Source organism: Hylaeus volcanicus, chromosome 4, assembly GCF_026283585.1.
Source record: "Hylaeus volcanicus isolate JK05 chromosome 4, UHH_iyHylVolc1.0_haploid, whole genome shotgun sequence".
Classification (NCBI taxonomy): domain Eukaryota; kingdom Metazoa; phylum Arthropoda; class Insecta; order Hymenoptera; family Colletidae; genus Hylaeus; species Hylaeus volcanicus.
In genome coordinates, this window is record NC_071979.1 from 21,445,764 (window position 1) to 21,462,787 (window position 17,024).

The 17,024-nt window shown below is 40.3% G+C and overlaps 1 protein-coding gene across 4 annotated transcripts in view; it reads right to left on the reverse strand.

Moving 5' to 3' along the window:
• LOC128875779 (disintegrin and metalloproteinase domain-containing protein 10) overlaps positions 1 to 17,024 on the reverse strand; it is a 117,219-nt gene that overhangs the window by 9,058 nt on the left and 91,137 nt on the right. For all 4 annotated transcript variants that reach the window (XR_008456882.1, XM_054121657.1, XM_054121656.1 and 1 more), the window contains exons 2-9: positions 13,483 to 13,743; positions 11,108 to 11,302; positions 2,464 to 2,762; positions 1,855 to 2,001; positions 1,220 to 1,368; positions 801 to 1,035; positions 544 to 718; positions 279 to 456 (exon numbers count right to left, since the gene is read on the reverse strand). Coding sequence is in view for 3 of the 4 variants with exons in the window: in XM_054121657.1 (XP_053977632.1) it covers positions 279 to 456; positions 544 to 718; positions 801 to 1,035; positions 1,220 to 1,368; positions 1,855 to 2,001; positions 2,464 to 2,762; positions 11,108 to 11,302; positions 13,483 to 13,743 (1,639 nt within the window). In the remaining variant the exon portion in view is untranslated. The remainder of the gene's footprint in view (positions 1 to 278; positions 457 to 543; positions 719 to 800; positions 1,036 to 1,219; positions 1,369 to 1,854; positions 2,002 to 2,463; positions 2,763 to 11,107; positions 11,303 to 13,482; positions 13,744 to 17,024) is intronic.

Here is a 17,024-nt window from a genome sequence, read left to right on the forward strand (position 1 = left end):
TGCAAGCAAAATAACTCGTGACACGTGTGACTACAAAAGATGTCCATATGTGTCATGCGTCATCGGCTAACGATGCACAACATGTCGGATCCGTGGGAAAGTTCTGTCGCCTTTTGTGTGCGATGTTTTACTTGTAATACGACAAGGAAATACCTAATTGGAGGTTTTCTTTGGTCTATACTATAGACAATAGAGTTTTTCAGATAAAGTTATTTTTTTTTTTACAATTGGCACTGGACTTTCTCATAGATATCCTACAGCATTATAAATCAAAGTACCTGCACTGCGTTCCAAACTTTCTGGTACAACCCTTCGCAGTTTCGTTCTTTATTCTGTCCAGCTCCGACAACTGTCTCGGATAGCAACACTTATCCACGCACTCGTCATCGTCATATCCACAGTCGCATTCCTCCCCAGCCTCGACGATCTTATTGCCACAAAATGCCCCAGCAGACGCTACACATACCGAAATCGAACGAAGATGAGGACCTATTCCCAATTCAAAGGAGAACAATTCATAATATTCGAACGTCGTACACGAACCAGTGAAACAGTTCCTTTTCTTGTTGTCTTCAATGGCATCCAGAACGTTGCTGATGTTTCCGATACTACATCTCGAAAATTTACTATTATTCGGCCGATCCCCACTGGTCGCCGAGGCGAACATAATATAATTTCCGTGTAGCCCACCCGGTCTACATTCGGGAGGAAAATCATGCTATAAATGTAATTAACATGAATTAAACATAACTAGATATCCCAGGTCGGTGCTAGAGTCGTCATTGGAAAGAAATTCTTACAGGTGATCCGAAGTTGTGTCCTATCTCGTGAGCTAACGTCAATTGCGACACTTTCGGAGGAACTCTGCTGTTGTAATTTACAAAAGTAATGATCCCCGTGTTCAAGGATCTTTTCGTGGATTGATACATTCCACCCACCGTTTCCGTGTACGTTTTGTATTTCTCGCATATACCGCCGGACGCACCGGAAGCTGAGGCGACCCAAGCGAGCCCGAGGGTGCCTCCGGTGAAATCTCTGTTAATAATTTGGACGTGCTAATAAATATTTTTCAACTACATACACAGTGGAATTCGTGGCACAGCCAGACAATTATTCTTTGTGCACAGATAAATTAATTAATTTCCCTGTTTTTGTACACGGTACTCCTTGTCTGATTGCACAACGATTTCGGTATAATTTATTTCGAAACTGCATATACCTGTACGTGAAGACATAGGCGAGACAGAAGTCTTCGTGGTTACCGAGGGAATGCAAATTTAAAAAGTTACTAACGTCAATGTTCTCCATGCAGAAAGGATTAGGTTCACCGTATGTTTGCTGAGGCGTGCACGCCGTGTCGTCGTCGATCTGTTGTGCAGAATTCATGAGTTTAAACAGGAGAAGAATCGTGATTTCGACGCAGAGCCGTGACAAGATAGATGGGGCGCCATTTTATAGAGGTTTCATTTATTATTTTCAAAATAATATTTTTGGACATTTTTTAAGTGATTCTTAAACATTTCGATAAATACACATCCAAATATTCAAATTTGGACCTCCCACATCAGACATTATGTTAAAAATGTTCAAAGATTGTTCCACGTTTAAAAAATCCAGAATATCTCTCAAATTAATCCAGTGTACAAACTAATTAAATAACAATCCCATAACATTTCGACCAACGCATCACATAAGTTTGCAATTGCCAATGAAGGGACCTCAAATGCCTCCACAACCCACTGCAAATTCGCCAAAAATTAAATAGCCGCAAGCGACATTTGATTCTTGCTCTAAGGCGCCTGGTACCCAAACACGGCCCTGTTTCGGAGCAGAATTCGCACGTGGATTAATCACCTTTATCCGCTGAACCTCGAATTTGATATTCCTATGCTTGATTCTACCATCGAACTTCGTGTCCCTGTATATGTAATTCACGGCAGTGACGTGTTGCGCGATGAGCGACAGGATCTCCTCTTTGGTTTTCTCCACGTCGTGATGCAACTGCGAACCGGAAACGAAGGAAAATTCAATATTCGCAATCCTCCGCGAAACTCGGGGATGCTCGTACGCGAAAAGAGATTTTTAGAACGGCACCGAAGGAAGAATGCCGCGGGTCAAAAAGAATGCCGGAAGGGTAGAAATATTTCTCTAACGCAAGGACACTCGGTATGCACCAGACGTCTAGTTTGGGAAGCAAACGCGAAATGAAATTACGCCCCTCCAAGTCCCTATTACCGAGAGGGGGAAAAGCTGTACGAATGTACAGTATGTAAGTCCAAAGAGAATGGAGGCATTCAGAGCATTCGGCGATTGTGCAAGGAGTTATTACGTTTTTCGAGCTAAATTCTCTGCAAAAAGAATTGGGTCGGTTATTATGTCGGCGGAGGACGGTGCACGGTTTTACCTGCGTTTAAAAAGAATCGGCTATCCAGTTAAATTCGTCGCTTAATCTTATCGGTTTACCTGCTCGGATATATGTCTCCATATAAGGGGATCAGTCTGAATAAAAAGGGAACAAGTGTTTTTGTTATCCTCCTTCGGCCTGGCCGCCCTCCGCGTTCTTCGATGACTAGCTTCGTTAGCTTCTCGAGTGTACTTGTGACCAGGTGGTTCCGGGCTGGCGTTCCATGAATTCGCCTGCTGCGGGTCGGCTTTCTTGACGTCTGCGGTCTCCGTCGGAGGCGGAACGTCCTGGCCAGAATTTTGAATTCTGTCCATCCACTCCACCACGTCCTCCGTGACACCGCAGCCGCCTGCATCGCCTGGAAAAACGAAATTGACCGGTGCTCAAGAATCGCGAGAAATAAGAGGAATCTCTCGCGACGAATGCTTTTGTTTCGTCGTTCCCAGCACCTTTGCGAGGCGTACGAAAACGGGAATTGCATTCAACTCCACTTCTCTACGAATATCTATATATTCAATCAGAGCGCAGAGTACTGCGCCCAAATATTCGAGTACCATTAATCGTATCAAGTATTCCGAAGATATTCAGATATATCGCCTTTCGAATACCGTTCGACTATCACCCAGGAATTCGACCGTTCGAGTGCTATTCAATTAATTCGACAAGAAGCACGAGCCCTAGTTCCGACGCGACGCAGCGGAAGCGCCAATGCGCAGTTTAATTATTTGTGTAATTTCGAAATGCAGGGAGCTGTGTCTGTAAAGCGGATGCACGGACATAATGCGTCACGTAATGACAAACTTAACCGCTTCCCCTTGGGTGTCGTATCGCCCGTAACGACGATGCTATTATTTTGAGGACGCGGTCAGCGATGCACGGGCACGAGTGTGAAATCGCACTTCCTTTTTCACCCGGTGCGCCAACCAGCGCGTCCCGAACGCCATTGTACAAATTCTTCTTTTTTTTTTTCACCAGTCGAGATTTGGGGAACGGTCGTTAATGTTTCCTCCGTGCTATTAAGCGCGATCCATTACATTGAAACTCTATTTTAAAAGCGTCGCTTCGATGAATCCCTTCCACTAATTTATCCCTTCTCGTTCTCTGACAATTGCGAGCCTGACAAACGTCCCTTCGGTTTCCCCAGGATAAAATATTATTGAATACTCGGTTACAGCGCAACTGAAATTGACACTGTTGTTCGTACGCCGTAAACGAGTTGCAAAATATCTCTCGTCCTTTTTTCTTTCCTTTTTGACAAAGGTTGGTAATGTTTCAACGCGCTTTACCGCTGCACCGTATACTGCGAATTTATATACGTATAATGAATTACCGGTTTTTCGTGAACTGAATTAATTGTCTGTGTGCTTCTGTATTTAACTAAAAATTCAGTTTTTTTGGGAAGTAAAAAGGTTGTTACTAACGAGAAAGAGAATCCAGCATTCTTTTCAACGAGTAATTTTAACTTTTCAAAGGGTATTATGGCGCTGACGAAAAATGGTTTTGAAAATGATACGGATGGATTGCTCTACTTTTGTGCACGATGTTTCAACATTTTCAGAAAATTTCGGTCCGTGAAATTCCCATATAAAAATTCTTAGTAATATTTTCTACATGATGTAACCTCGTTATTTTGACTAAGAGATTTCAGCACACCAGCACCGCAGATTTGGTCACTTTTCATTTACCTCAAACATTAACGCACACGTTCAGTGTCCCCTGACCCACTTACTCAAGAGTTCCTGACCCATTGGCATAGGTCAGGACGTATTTAACTCAAGAGCCTCACGGCTTCCCCGAACGGGTGTTAATTAATTCACGAATCTATAAACGTCCAATAAATAACATCTATCGCGACAAAGTCGCAATCGAATTCACGCAACGCATCTGCGAGCTTACGCGTCACGAGTTTTTATACCTGTGCAATAAAACTGGAACACCGCAGTATCATTGGTAACCATGCCTCGCTAACAAGAGGACGAAGACTATGCATTGGAAATCCGACAAACAAGCGATTTGGAACATTTATTACCGGTTAACCTCGTAACGATCGCCGATTCGAATGAACGTCGCGTTTCTACGTATAAAGTCCCTCGATGCTTTTTGAAATCGAAATTCATCTCGGGCGCGAAACGAGCCAAATACGTCGATCCCAGCGTCCGAGATAATTGCAGCGGTTGCCGCTGGTTTTATTGGCGGGTTAACCAAGCCGCGAGCTTTAATGACTTGGCGTTTCAGCGTGAAGATATTGGTTAGATTTATTGGTCTCCACGCAGCGGCGTTAATACGGATTACCGTTATGGGAGCCCAGCAAAGAGACAAACGTTTGCTTGCTGTGCGGCCGCCTTGTTCCCCGTAATGCGCGTTAACAAACAAACCTGGATGGATCGAGGAGATCGATGGCGAATGGATTTCGGTCGGAGATTGACACTGTTCCAAGCTAAGACGCAGTGGGGTTTGCGATACTCCAACGGAGATGTGTATTCGATGGGGAGGTGAGCTTTTATGTGTCAAAGAAAGTACGCGTGTGTTTTATTTGTATTCCACTTGATAAGCTTACAGCGGTTGAGCCAAAACGGCGGAGAACATTTTGTAGACGTGAGCTTTTATTCGAAAGTGCTTTGACTGAAGAATGTTATGATGTTATTTATGTACTCATCTATCCTGTTAACTCTTGGAAGGCTGATTTTCCAAATAAAATTTTAAAAAATATCAATGTATTTATTATTTGAACAATTTTCACAGCTGACATTTATTTTATTAACTATTGTTCAAAAGGACAGTCCGGTATCAAATTTGAAACTTGGGCCATTTAAGGGTTAAACACTAAACAGTTCACATGAAATTATTCTATAACGCAAAAGAGCAATCCCGATGTTTCACAACGGCGGAATTGAATCCTGCACAGAACCTTGGAATACACGTGAACTACGTGTACAAACTTTTGCTACCAGCGTTCACTGGGAACATCGCCTGTCACAGACCACACGCTGCGTTCGCAGTAATTTTATTTAATGCGGTGCATGCTTCTATGTACAAATAAAATGTATTAAACAGGCCAACTGCATGTACCGAATAGCGTGGCACATACCATGCAACGCTTGTCTATGGTTCCACTTGGTGTTACGCACACCAAATAGGAGATCATCGCTGTCACACAGAATGTAACGTTGCGGTTTAAGTTGGACCCAAAATGGATTCCAGTTGTCGTTACCGTGCGGAGATCGTAAGTTGCCGAGCGGCCGCTAACTTTTCGACACGGGGGGAGGTAAAGGATAGGCTACCCTAGCTAATCCCCTCCAGAAATACGCACACGTACAGTCTTGGTGATCAGATCGAGTAGGATTTACTTGTGGATGTAGCTACGTTGAGCGACTTAGCTAATAATGGCAAGGGGCAAGGAGATAGGCCACTCACCTCGCCTAATCCTCTCTAGAAATCTCTGTCTATAGGCTACTGGTGATCGCACTGCTTAGTATTGACTTGTGAGTTGCTATATTGGATGGCTTAGCCAATGGTGACAAACCATGTGAATAGAGGTGGCAAATAGCGAGTAACTGTTATAGTTCGATACATTAAAAACTTTAAATTTCTACTCAGTACTTTGTAGAGCTACATGCCCTTTCTCCAAAGACCTCTAATTGACTCTATCAGAAATATAGCAGGATTCTTCAAGAAAGTAATCTCAAGAATCTTCCAGATTCAGAGTTTAAATAAACTACTCGTCCATGAATATTAAACTGAATAGTGCATTGCGAACGCAATGAGTCCTCCCCGAAAATCGAAACAATCCAAAATCGAAAGAGACACGTCCTCCAAACTTCTTCCAAACCCGTCCAAACTGTAGTGGTTCTCCAGGATGTTAATGTTGCAGATTCATAACAGCACCCGTATATCCAGTAGGCAAACAGGCAAGATGGCGAGGGTTCGTCCGTGGTGTGCAATATGGACGACAGACCGCAATAAATAATATACGCGATACGGCAACTGTTTATTTAAGCGCCAGCTATTTGCACAAACGCTGTAAACGCGGGAGGGCTGTCGGATCGAGGCGAAATCCGCACGCCTATCTATAGGGACGCGTCGCTGGCGATGTCTAATTCGGATTTCGTAGACACCTTGCTCGATTCTCTGTTTTTTCTGAACAGCTCCATGTGTGACTGAATAAACAATTTTTTTTCGTAACGCATGTTCATCGAATTCACGATGACAATCGAGTCTATGAACTCTGAACTTTTATATGAAATAACGAAAAAGGTGTGTTGAATATAAGTTTAATGCGAGGAATATTTGTAATTGACAAACTCGTTTGACTCACTGAAAAAATAAACATATCTTTGCTCTCAAGTTGTGATAAAGTTAAAGTACGGCGCGACTTAATGTGAACGCAAGTTATTTTATCGAAAGAACATTTTACCAATCGTGATATCAGTTTTAAGTAGAAATGCAATATCCGTATTAACTTTTTAATAACAATTCCATCAATATGTATTTACCGCCGAATTGAATTTTGGTAATTTGTCTAGCTAAACGCGTATTCGATTCCCTCCCACCAAAGGTGGAGCTACGCCAGGAAATTAAAGTTTTTGCGATAAACCAATAGTCGGTATGAAACGGCCAGTAAATTCATATTAAATTAAATTTTGTTTACCGTGCTTATATAATCACTTTCCAGTGGAATCCAATTTTTTCCCCACTTTTCGGTTTTATGAAATTTGCTATCGTTATCGAATCCACTGAGCCCCGAAACAACTTTTCTTTTATCCGACATCCACTGGAGTTGATGTAAATGAAGGATGCATCATCCAACTATATAAAATATAGAATTCACACGACTATGAAAGTTCAGTCTCACTTCGAGCAATATCGAAATAGACTCTGATACCATGGCCAATTTTGGAAACCCAAATGAAAAGCGGATTCCTTCCCTCCGACACCCCCCGAAAGCAATTGAAAAGACGTTTCGGATGAAAGAAACACCATTCCACTGGAAACAACCCAAAACCTGCAGGAATTTATTCCAAGAAGTTATATGAAATGCAAATGCTAGCCAAATCCAATATCGATAAGACAATATGGTGATATAGTCACAGGTGTTCGCATTACTTTGTCCATCCCCTATATGCCTCGTAGCATGGCGAACGTATTACAAGAGAGAAACACGAGTTATCTGCGAATCAACCCAATACCCGAAGAAAGCAGATAACTTCGAGAAATTCGTCGGCGGTTCTTAAAAGACTTCGAAAACGAGTAACTTGAAAGCGGGAGACACACGTACACGAAATGTTACCGGGACATCTTTTCCCAGGGCAAATGGACCGGAAGGCGCAATGTTCCGCGTCTGCATCCGACTCTGCGTCGTTAGGCACTCTTCTAACTCGTGGAAGTCCTCGAGGCTTGGTCTGCGCTTCCTACCTGTTTGAGCTTGACTCGAACCCAGTGGTGCGCAAACCTCGCCCCACGGGCCAATTCGCTCTGGCCATCAAGTTTATCAGCCTCGCGAAATGAAGTTGGAAACTAGTTCGAGATTCTAGGTGTTCTAAATGTTTGTTAATTTAACGGGAAGAGCACCGAGCCACATTCCATTCGTTAATATTAACGGAATTTTAAAAACGAAGGGTGGTGTTTTACGCTTTAACTGAGTCGTGGTCCTCTTTATACTCCTCGATTGAAAGTTTAAGGCGTCCCTTATTCCCTCAGCATGGATTAGAATCGATAGTCCTTAGAATGGCGTCAAGATTTAATAAAGATGTGTAATCTAGGTTAATATTTTGATAATAAAAAATGACATTAAATTTATTGTTTTAAAAAGAAAATTTACGATCTTCTTTTGCAATAATTCGTGACTGAAAATGCTATAAACTTATCCCTTGAGTAATTGTAATCAATTTGATCGAGACATCTCGTAGTTGGCAGTGAATGGGTTAAACTGAAACGTGTTCCCAGAACATGTTCCTCCATTTCATTTTGCCCATGACCGTAAACCGTTGCGCACCACTGGTCCAACCGTTTGCGTGTTATTCGCGAAGCCAGTGGCCGAAGTCGTCTGCGCAGACCAGCGTGCGTCGTTACGGTGATTCGTTTAAAAAACGTTCACGGTTGGATGCTCCTTTAAGGATGCGCCTCGCAATGTAATCTAAACTGTCACCCAATGGCTGGAGAAAGGGTGGGTCTCGTCGCACGGCTAAGGGGTGTCCGTCCAAGTGTGTAAACGCAGAGTCGTACTCCGCCGTCGAGAAGACCGTTTCGACGCAACCTGTCCGTCGAATCTATAGAAACGCTGCCGAGCATAATAGCTTAACCCTTTTCGGGCGCTATGGCCGCATATATCCGTTCCACGAAAGCTATCGGGGTATATTACGAAAGCATTTGGTCAAAGTTACTAAAGTAGACTGTGTAGGTATATTCTCGCGACCACTACAGAAGATATTACGCGCAAATTGTACACTTGTAATAATCTACAACGTCCAATAATGATATATCCTTACATGTTGAAAACGCGTGGCAGTTGGTGTGGTAACGATGGGCGTCCAACGGGCCACGACGTACCTGTCATGCTTCTTTCACCTGATAGTTAGCATTTATCTTGGTCGACTGCTCGCGAGTCTCTCAAAGTAGAGAGAGTTAGTGATAAAATCGTTAGTCAATGAGTTTCACGAGTGAAAGACCCGGTTGCTCGCTCAAAGAGGCTCTTTGAAAGAAAATCGAATTCTGTTTGTGTTTTTAGAAAATACGCGTGCCTAACCGTGCGTAGGTAACGATTGACCTAACTGGTGCATGCCGGAACTTGTTATAAATGTTTCGAAACAGAATGATTTTCTATAGTCAAGTTCTACGTACTTCTGCAAATAAAAGTTGTATAAATTCTTAGTAAATATTAGGTTGTCCCGAAAGTTTCTTTCGCGAGTTGCACTCAATTATTTTACGGGGTCGTGTTTATATATAAATAGACAATCTAATTTCATAGATATTCATGTTGTAACAGCGATGGAGCAAAATGAATCGTGCACAATTCAGTAATGTAACATAAAACATAAACTATTGTGCATGTGTTACTTATTAATAAAGCGAAAGAAACTTTTGGGACAACCTAATAGAAACAGGGAGTGTTTGAAAACGTAATAACTAAGTCCAAAGTAGTACTAAGCATCCTAAGAATGAAGTTTGTGGTTAATAATTCATTTTTAATTTTAACTTTCGCAAGAGAACAATACTCGAACGATAGATCTTAGGTAATCGGAGTGGAGTGAAACTTCGCCATAAATGAAAACATCAGAAACGTCGTTGGTGGTTAAATTAAAAATCACTGGCCCCAAATGGAATCCTCCGCTGGAAGAACCGAGTGCACGGGAATCGCATTAGAGTAGCAGTTATTATATTTCACAATTTCAGTTTTGTTGGTAAAGAGGACTGGATAACCAAGCGTGGAGGGTACTATGGATCCCAGGGGTTTGAAGTTTAGATAAAAGAATGGGACGATTCGCGGAGTCGAACGCTTTACGGAAATCAGTACAAACGGCATCGACCTCGAGAACCTTTTTCTATCCTGTTGGTAGCAAACTAGGAGAATTGTTACAGTCGCGCTACGGATTATGCATTTATGACAAGTGTAATTATACGAAAATATACGAGGATGAATAAATATATAAAACGCAACAAAATAAAATACCTACACGTTCCAACAGTTAGAAAACGAGTTATAGTAAACTCTGTGTGGTAAGGAAAAAATAAAAAAAACATAACCAAGAAAGTAAATGGGTTATCTAGATCTGATTTTTTCCAAGAATTACTCGAGTCCAACGTCATTAGAGCATTGCGTTATCCTAGCTTCTGTGTCAGCGAATCCTGATTCATGTTCTAAGATATGTCTCCTAAACCTTGACCTCTCCTGTTAGCCTCGTTCCGGCTCCAAAATCCTCGGGAACCTAATCAACTCCTATACAGAAGGAACCAGTCTATTTTAGCCAACTGGTTCGTAGCTCTGATTGCATTAGAGATTCAATCAGGCTTTCTGTCCTCAAGAAACCATTTTTAATTTGAATTATGATTATCGTGGTAATAAAATGAAAGAGGTTCAAAGTGTGTGATATGATGCAAAAGCATTTTCCTGTTAGTGGATGCTTCTCAATTCCAAATGACGTTTCGTTTTAGGTTATTAATGGATTCCTCATTATAATAATAAAAATAATAACACCTCCATTATGACATAACAATAGTACGTACGAACATGCATTAAATAGACTCCCTGATTGCAGGAACGATTCCTTTTCACGAATCGATTGCTTTCTACTTTAGCTCGCTACGTATCCATTCCTGATTACTTGTTTATAGAATAGAATTGTATTCTACAGAACATTAGGGCATTGAATGTGCTACCTGTGCCATCTGAGTATTGCATGATTAATGTGTCACTACTGTATTGTTTCACTTTTCGGTTGCGATTTATGCTCCGATATTCGAGTCACGGAGTTTGCGTGTAGCCATTGTTCGTTCAAATATCATTGTTATTGTTACTAGGTTAGGTTTCATGTATTATGTATCATGTAGTTAGAAAATTGTCTATTTTTATCGACGATAATAGTAATGAAAAGAAAAGAATAATAAGATAAGAATAGCATAATAAGACGAAAGACGAGTAAAAACGTTTTGCGCAGTTGTCGCAAAATTGTCGTTGCTCTGCGAGATATGTAGGGGACTGAAACAAACCTTTCCGAAGATGGGCGTACGGATCGCCGATGTCATTTTCGTGATAGATTACGGAATGCAACGTGTCGTTTATCTCGTGCGGTGGAAAGTAATAGCGCGCCTTTTCCACGTACCACGCGCCACCGCGAGGCGAAATGATTTTCCCGTGGAAAACACCGTCGCTGATGCTCCCGAACACGTGGCTGCCAGGCTCGCCTGAAAATAAGAAGAACGATGTTCAGCAATGATCGACGAACGGGAATATTCAAAAGCTAAGCGAGCAAAAATGCACCGCTCGTCACCTCTTCAGCTACATACAGTATTAACGATTTGGAATTATTGTGCTTGATAATATTAAGGAAAAAAGCTTCAACAAAGACGAATCAAATTAAACATAGGCTGTAAATATGTGTATCATCAAATTTTCGACGATTAATGTTTGCTCGCAAAATGACGTTAAGAATTTTAAATTAAAATTTGAATTGTGAAATTCTATGTTTATAATTAACTTCAAAATTAAATTCAGATCTTTATTTATGATGTATAACAACGCAATCGTTATTATACATCACCTTTTACCTCTGAAAACAGTGGAATGAAAATTGATGAAACGAGAGAATGAAACCCGATGAAAGATGTAATGGAACGTACTTCGTTAAACCAATTTTTATGCTTTTTTTAATTCCACTGGGAATTGTTTCTCGGCAAAAAATTACGTATCTCCAACGAATGCATAGAAAGGTAGATGGACTATGGCGTATGGAAGGACGACATAAGACCCCCGTTTCATTTCAGACTTGGAATGAAAAAATTAACTACACCGCCAACCGCCAACAAATGATCACGCGAAAACTAGCGTCGAGAGCGTCGATTTTCTGTGCGTGTAACCGTGACGACGCCATTTTAAAAAACCACATCTGTCGTATAACACTCGAAGGGAAAAGCAAAAAATGATCGATAAACACTTTCTCTCCATTTCTATTATCCATTTTTATTTTTACAGTTGTGGAAACACTATTGCTATCATAAAGAGGGAACAAGCACGAGATGGAATTCTCTCTTCTAGGAAGCTGTTCTTTTTGCGCCGCACGCTCCATTTTTGCAAGGCGTTCAATACGCGAAAATAAAAAGAACGGGGGGAGGGAGGGAGGGGTGGTAAAGAAAACACAAAGCGCGACGGTAATTGTAAGTCTTTGAGGAAAAATAACTCGAAGCTGTGCGGAAACTTTTTTCTCCCCCGTGGCTCTATTTTCGTGAAAATATGTCGGATTTCCTTGAAACTTGGGCGTGCTGCAATTCCTGGAGCGAAGTTCTAATCTGTTTGTTTTTAGAGTAAATCACTGATTTTCCAATTTTTGCCAATAAATTATAGCTATTAAAGTTTTCAACATCTCTGAAAGAATAATTTTTATGCAAAATATTATCACGTAGCTATTGATAATCACTGTAGATGAAAAACCCTGGAGCTCTTCTCTCCGACCCAATTTCCACGACACGTAAATGCCAGGCATTTATTCGAAACGTTTTCTAATTGAACAGTCGAAGTAAGGAACTTTATCTTCCTGTTCTGCGGGGCATAACCAGGTCGCCGGAAGGTGGCAAGCACAAAAGTGAAAGATAAACCGTCCCAACACTCCCCCCCCCCCCCCTCTTTTCCAACGAACGAATCCATAATTTAAAACCGTCCCTTTGCGCGCGAATTCCCGTAAATTATTCCGCTAGAAATAAAGGTCTCACCCGGTATCTACCGTGACACGCACTTTTGCGTGCCACACCTGGATACTGCGAGGAACGTGGGTGTACGGTGGATATAATGCGCTGACTATACCGTGGAACGGTACTATCTCGCTGAGGTCAGAGTTCAGAATGTAACAGCGCACACTTAGGGAGCAAACGGATCGTGATTTATGCTGCAAGAGGCTCACTTTGTGTTTAAACTATTTCATACGTCGGTCCGTGTTTTACAACGCGACGTATCTATAGCAGAGTTTGGCATTTCGATGGAGACGGGTAATATTTTAATGGAGTAATAGACCAAGGATTGAAATTATTCCCAATGTGGATTCGATTGGACAATTAGTCAGCTAATTTTTATTTATTCAGATGTAATATCGTTCTAAAATATAAATTGTAATTTTATCTTCGAGTGTCTTATTAACGATTGTATTTAGTATCGAGCCAGATAACATAAAAACAGTCGATTGGTTTTCTGATCTTATATACTTGATAAAAACACGACCAAAGAATATAAAACGAAAATTATATAATACATGTACTATATACAAAAGAAAAAAGAAGATCTGTAAACTAAGGTCCGAATTTATAAACAAACGTACTATAAATGAAATTATAGTGAATTTGATTAATTGAGTTTGGAAAAAGTTCAGAAAACTTACCAACTACGTGGCCTTGGTAAACGTGCGAGGTGTCGAGGTCCTCCGCTTCGCCGGAAGGGCCCTCGATAATTAGGTTATTGCTAAAGGTAGTCAGGTCCCGCTTCAGTCGAATGTGAAAGTCCCTTCCGTGCGACCGAAACTTCAGAGTGACGGAATTGTCGCGGGTAACCGACCTCTTGGCCCTTAGGTGACTTCGGTGGATCTCTTCCGTAGGGTAGGAGAGTGGTTCGTAGTGGTGGATATATTCGTTCAATCGACGTGCTGCACAGAAAGAAAAAACACTGCTTTAGAATCACTTATAAAACATAATAATAAGTCTTGATAAAAATGAAAACAAATGCAATTACAAGCGCGGTTTGCTTTCCTTTGTCGGTTAAAACGTTTCAGCCCTTCCTTTATAATTGTCACACGTATTTCCGTACGGGTCATTTAAAAATATTTCCAGACGCGTTTGCCAAGGAATGTAGACGACTGTGCGAGTCGCTGGATTTTCAGTTCATTTACAACTTTCTTCATTATATAAAGTCGCATTCGTTATAAACTTAAAGTTCCCTGCAACTTGTTAACGCAGCGCATCAACGGATCCGCCGCTGTTTAAAACAAGGCTTTCCGTTTCCTTCGAACGAGTTCTCGGAAGTTATGCATTTATTATCGCAAAAGTTGAGTAACGCACAATTCCGTCTTCGTGCTTGGTCTGAGACCATTTGTGGAATCTTTCCTACGTTCGAGTATTCGAACGTTCCACGCCTCCAAATGTTCTTTCGGAAAGTAATTTATTAAAGATAAATTATAATAATTTTAAAAAAGAATCGAACAACATAATAAAACAGAACAAAACTAATAACATAATTATTAAATAACTAACATATATCATTTCTTACTAGTTAATTTTCATGTAAGAAATGATATATGTTATTTATATTTAATAATTATGTTATATGTATCGTATACCATGTTCATTTTTAAGTGGAAGTGGAATTTGAAAATTTTGTATGAGTGCCTATATAAAATATTTTAACAATTCCAGCTTTAAGTTGCTCCAATTACAATTCAGGTCAGAAGCTATCCTCGAAGCGATACGACGAAAGAAGTGATAAAGAAATTTATTCGAGACTCGAAAATTCCCGTTCTACAGGGAACTGGTGTTAAAATTATTTCACATTTGTCGGTAGACGTTCGGTCACGTTAACGAGACAAAGTGTCCCGCGGTGGCCGACCTGGCAACTGTTTCCTTCGCTTGATATCGCTCGTAATTTTCGAGGACGCGGCATGAATTTATATTAGGTAGCTTTTCTTCGCGATTCTGGAGCGCTCGTGCGAGACGCAACGAAGCGACGGACTTTGCCGTGTAGATGCCATCTGTGCATCGTTCTTTGGATTTATGTGTCCACGGGGAGGCACGCGAAGTTATCGTCCCCACTTTTGAACATTTCAAATCGCTAACCCTATATGTTACCATTCCAATATTCCAGAAATATTGTAGTATAAAATCATAGAGTGCATAGTTAAATTAGTAAGATACACATATTACAACATTCATATTTCAAAACATATTTTGTCATTTTTATCTTCGTCCTGACGATACTTTGCAAATGTTTTAAACATTTATGATTACTGATTACGAAATACTTTTATCAATACATATTTCTAGTTATCTGCATCGAAAACCCCGTTGTCAAAATACACCCTTTGGTCGAGGTATGAGCAGAACCGCAAAAGAAATATTGTTAATAAATATAGGTGTACAGGTGTATCATTGCATTATGGCAAACGTAGAAACGCAAATCCGCGAGCAGATGGGACCGTCGCGGTAACGAAAAATAACCGTCCGACTAGTGCAAACGCGTCCTGTTTGTATTATTTTTAGAATAAATTTTCTATGACACGGGGAGTAAAAACTCACGGGAATCGGTCTGCATTGTAACATCTATATGACGTGCAACGTGTGCCCGGATGTTGCAGATACGTGCAATGGGGAGGCTTTATATCGCGGGGTATTACGATACTATGGCGAACGCTCGATCCGGCTGGGTCATAAATTGTAGAATTCCGTTCCTTCGTGGAACTCTTTTCCTTCCCTCGAACGGTAACTTTCCACCCCGAGTATCCAGACGAAATAAAAAGTAAAATACAATTAATAACAAGGATCAGTGTACGAGGAGTAATTCCTTTGGTATCAAGAGCCTAATTACTATTACAATAATAATAATTTACGTTCTTAATTGCAAATAGAACGATGCACTGAAAAGTGTTCTAAGTAAATTCAAGGGAAATATTATATTCAATAAAATATTGTATCTTTCTAGTATCTTTCTAAGTATCGAAAGCAAGTTTATTTGGGAACGTTAGTATAGCAACATAAGTTTCACGCATAAACGGTTATGTGGCACTTAAGGACTCGATCCAATTCAGAACCTCGTTGAGGTGTCGTTCCACTGTTTTGCTCAAGGAGCACAAGGATGGATGTTAACCAGTGCAGAAAAACAAATGGAAGCGAAAGTGGGAGGTAAATAGACCTACAGAAGTATGAATAAACGATGAAACTGCTACTCAAAGGAAATTTAATTGTGAGCACTTGATTGATTTAGTTTAATCAATTCGAATGATCAATAAAAGGGACCAAAAATTGCTAACGGAGTAAAGAAACATTTTATAATAAGAGTCACTCAGTTTTAAAATAACTTGTCAAATGTTGACAGTAACAAGCATACGTAAACGAACGAGATTTCTATTTTAACCGACAATTCATAGATAGAAGGACTTGTTACATAACTAGTCGATTAGGGTCAATTTGTCCCGGACCAGAAAAGTAATTGACCTACACTAACTAAATACGTGACTGTACTTGCGTTACGCGAGTAGTAGATTACCTTGTTACCAGAATGCAAATACCAACATCACCATGACTGGTTTCCAATAGTTTTCAAAGCTTAATGATAGTCTGTTAGCAAGATGTACAAATTAACATAGGAATACACAGATAACGACAGAATGTAAGCAATTGATTGAGAAACGTTTTCCTTTTTACGTAATGCTGTCATTATTTTATTAACAACAATGACTCGAATGTTTGATGAAACTTTACCTGTGTAGTCTATTCTCTAATTCCAAATAATTTGAATCCCCACTCCCCAAGTTTCTACTTATTATGTAATGCAACTCTGAATTTACCATATTTGAATCATAATCATAGGTATATCTAAGGAACTAGCAGTTCACGTGGCGGTTCTCACACATAATTTACATACATGTTCCTTCGTATTTACTTGAATCACATTAACTTTGATGTAGTTTCGTCAGAGTTGGATTACACTCCTACAGAATTTTAAATAAATACTTTCAGATATTTGATATTCGAATAATTTTCTCGTTTTTAACGATAATATTACATTTAATACAAGTCTAACTTGGAATTTTACTTTCTTATCACTTACTTGTGATTTTGTCCATAAACACCGAGTGTATTCTCTTTAACTTTGAAAGTAACACAATTTTAGGTATAGATAACTAAATGCTGGTAAAGTGTTCGTATCGACATCGTT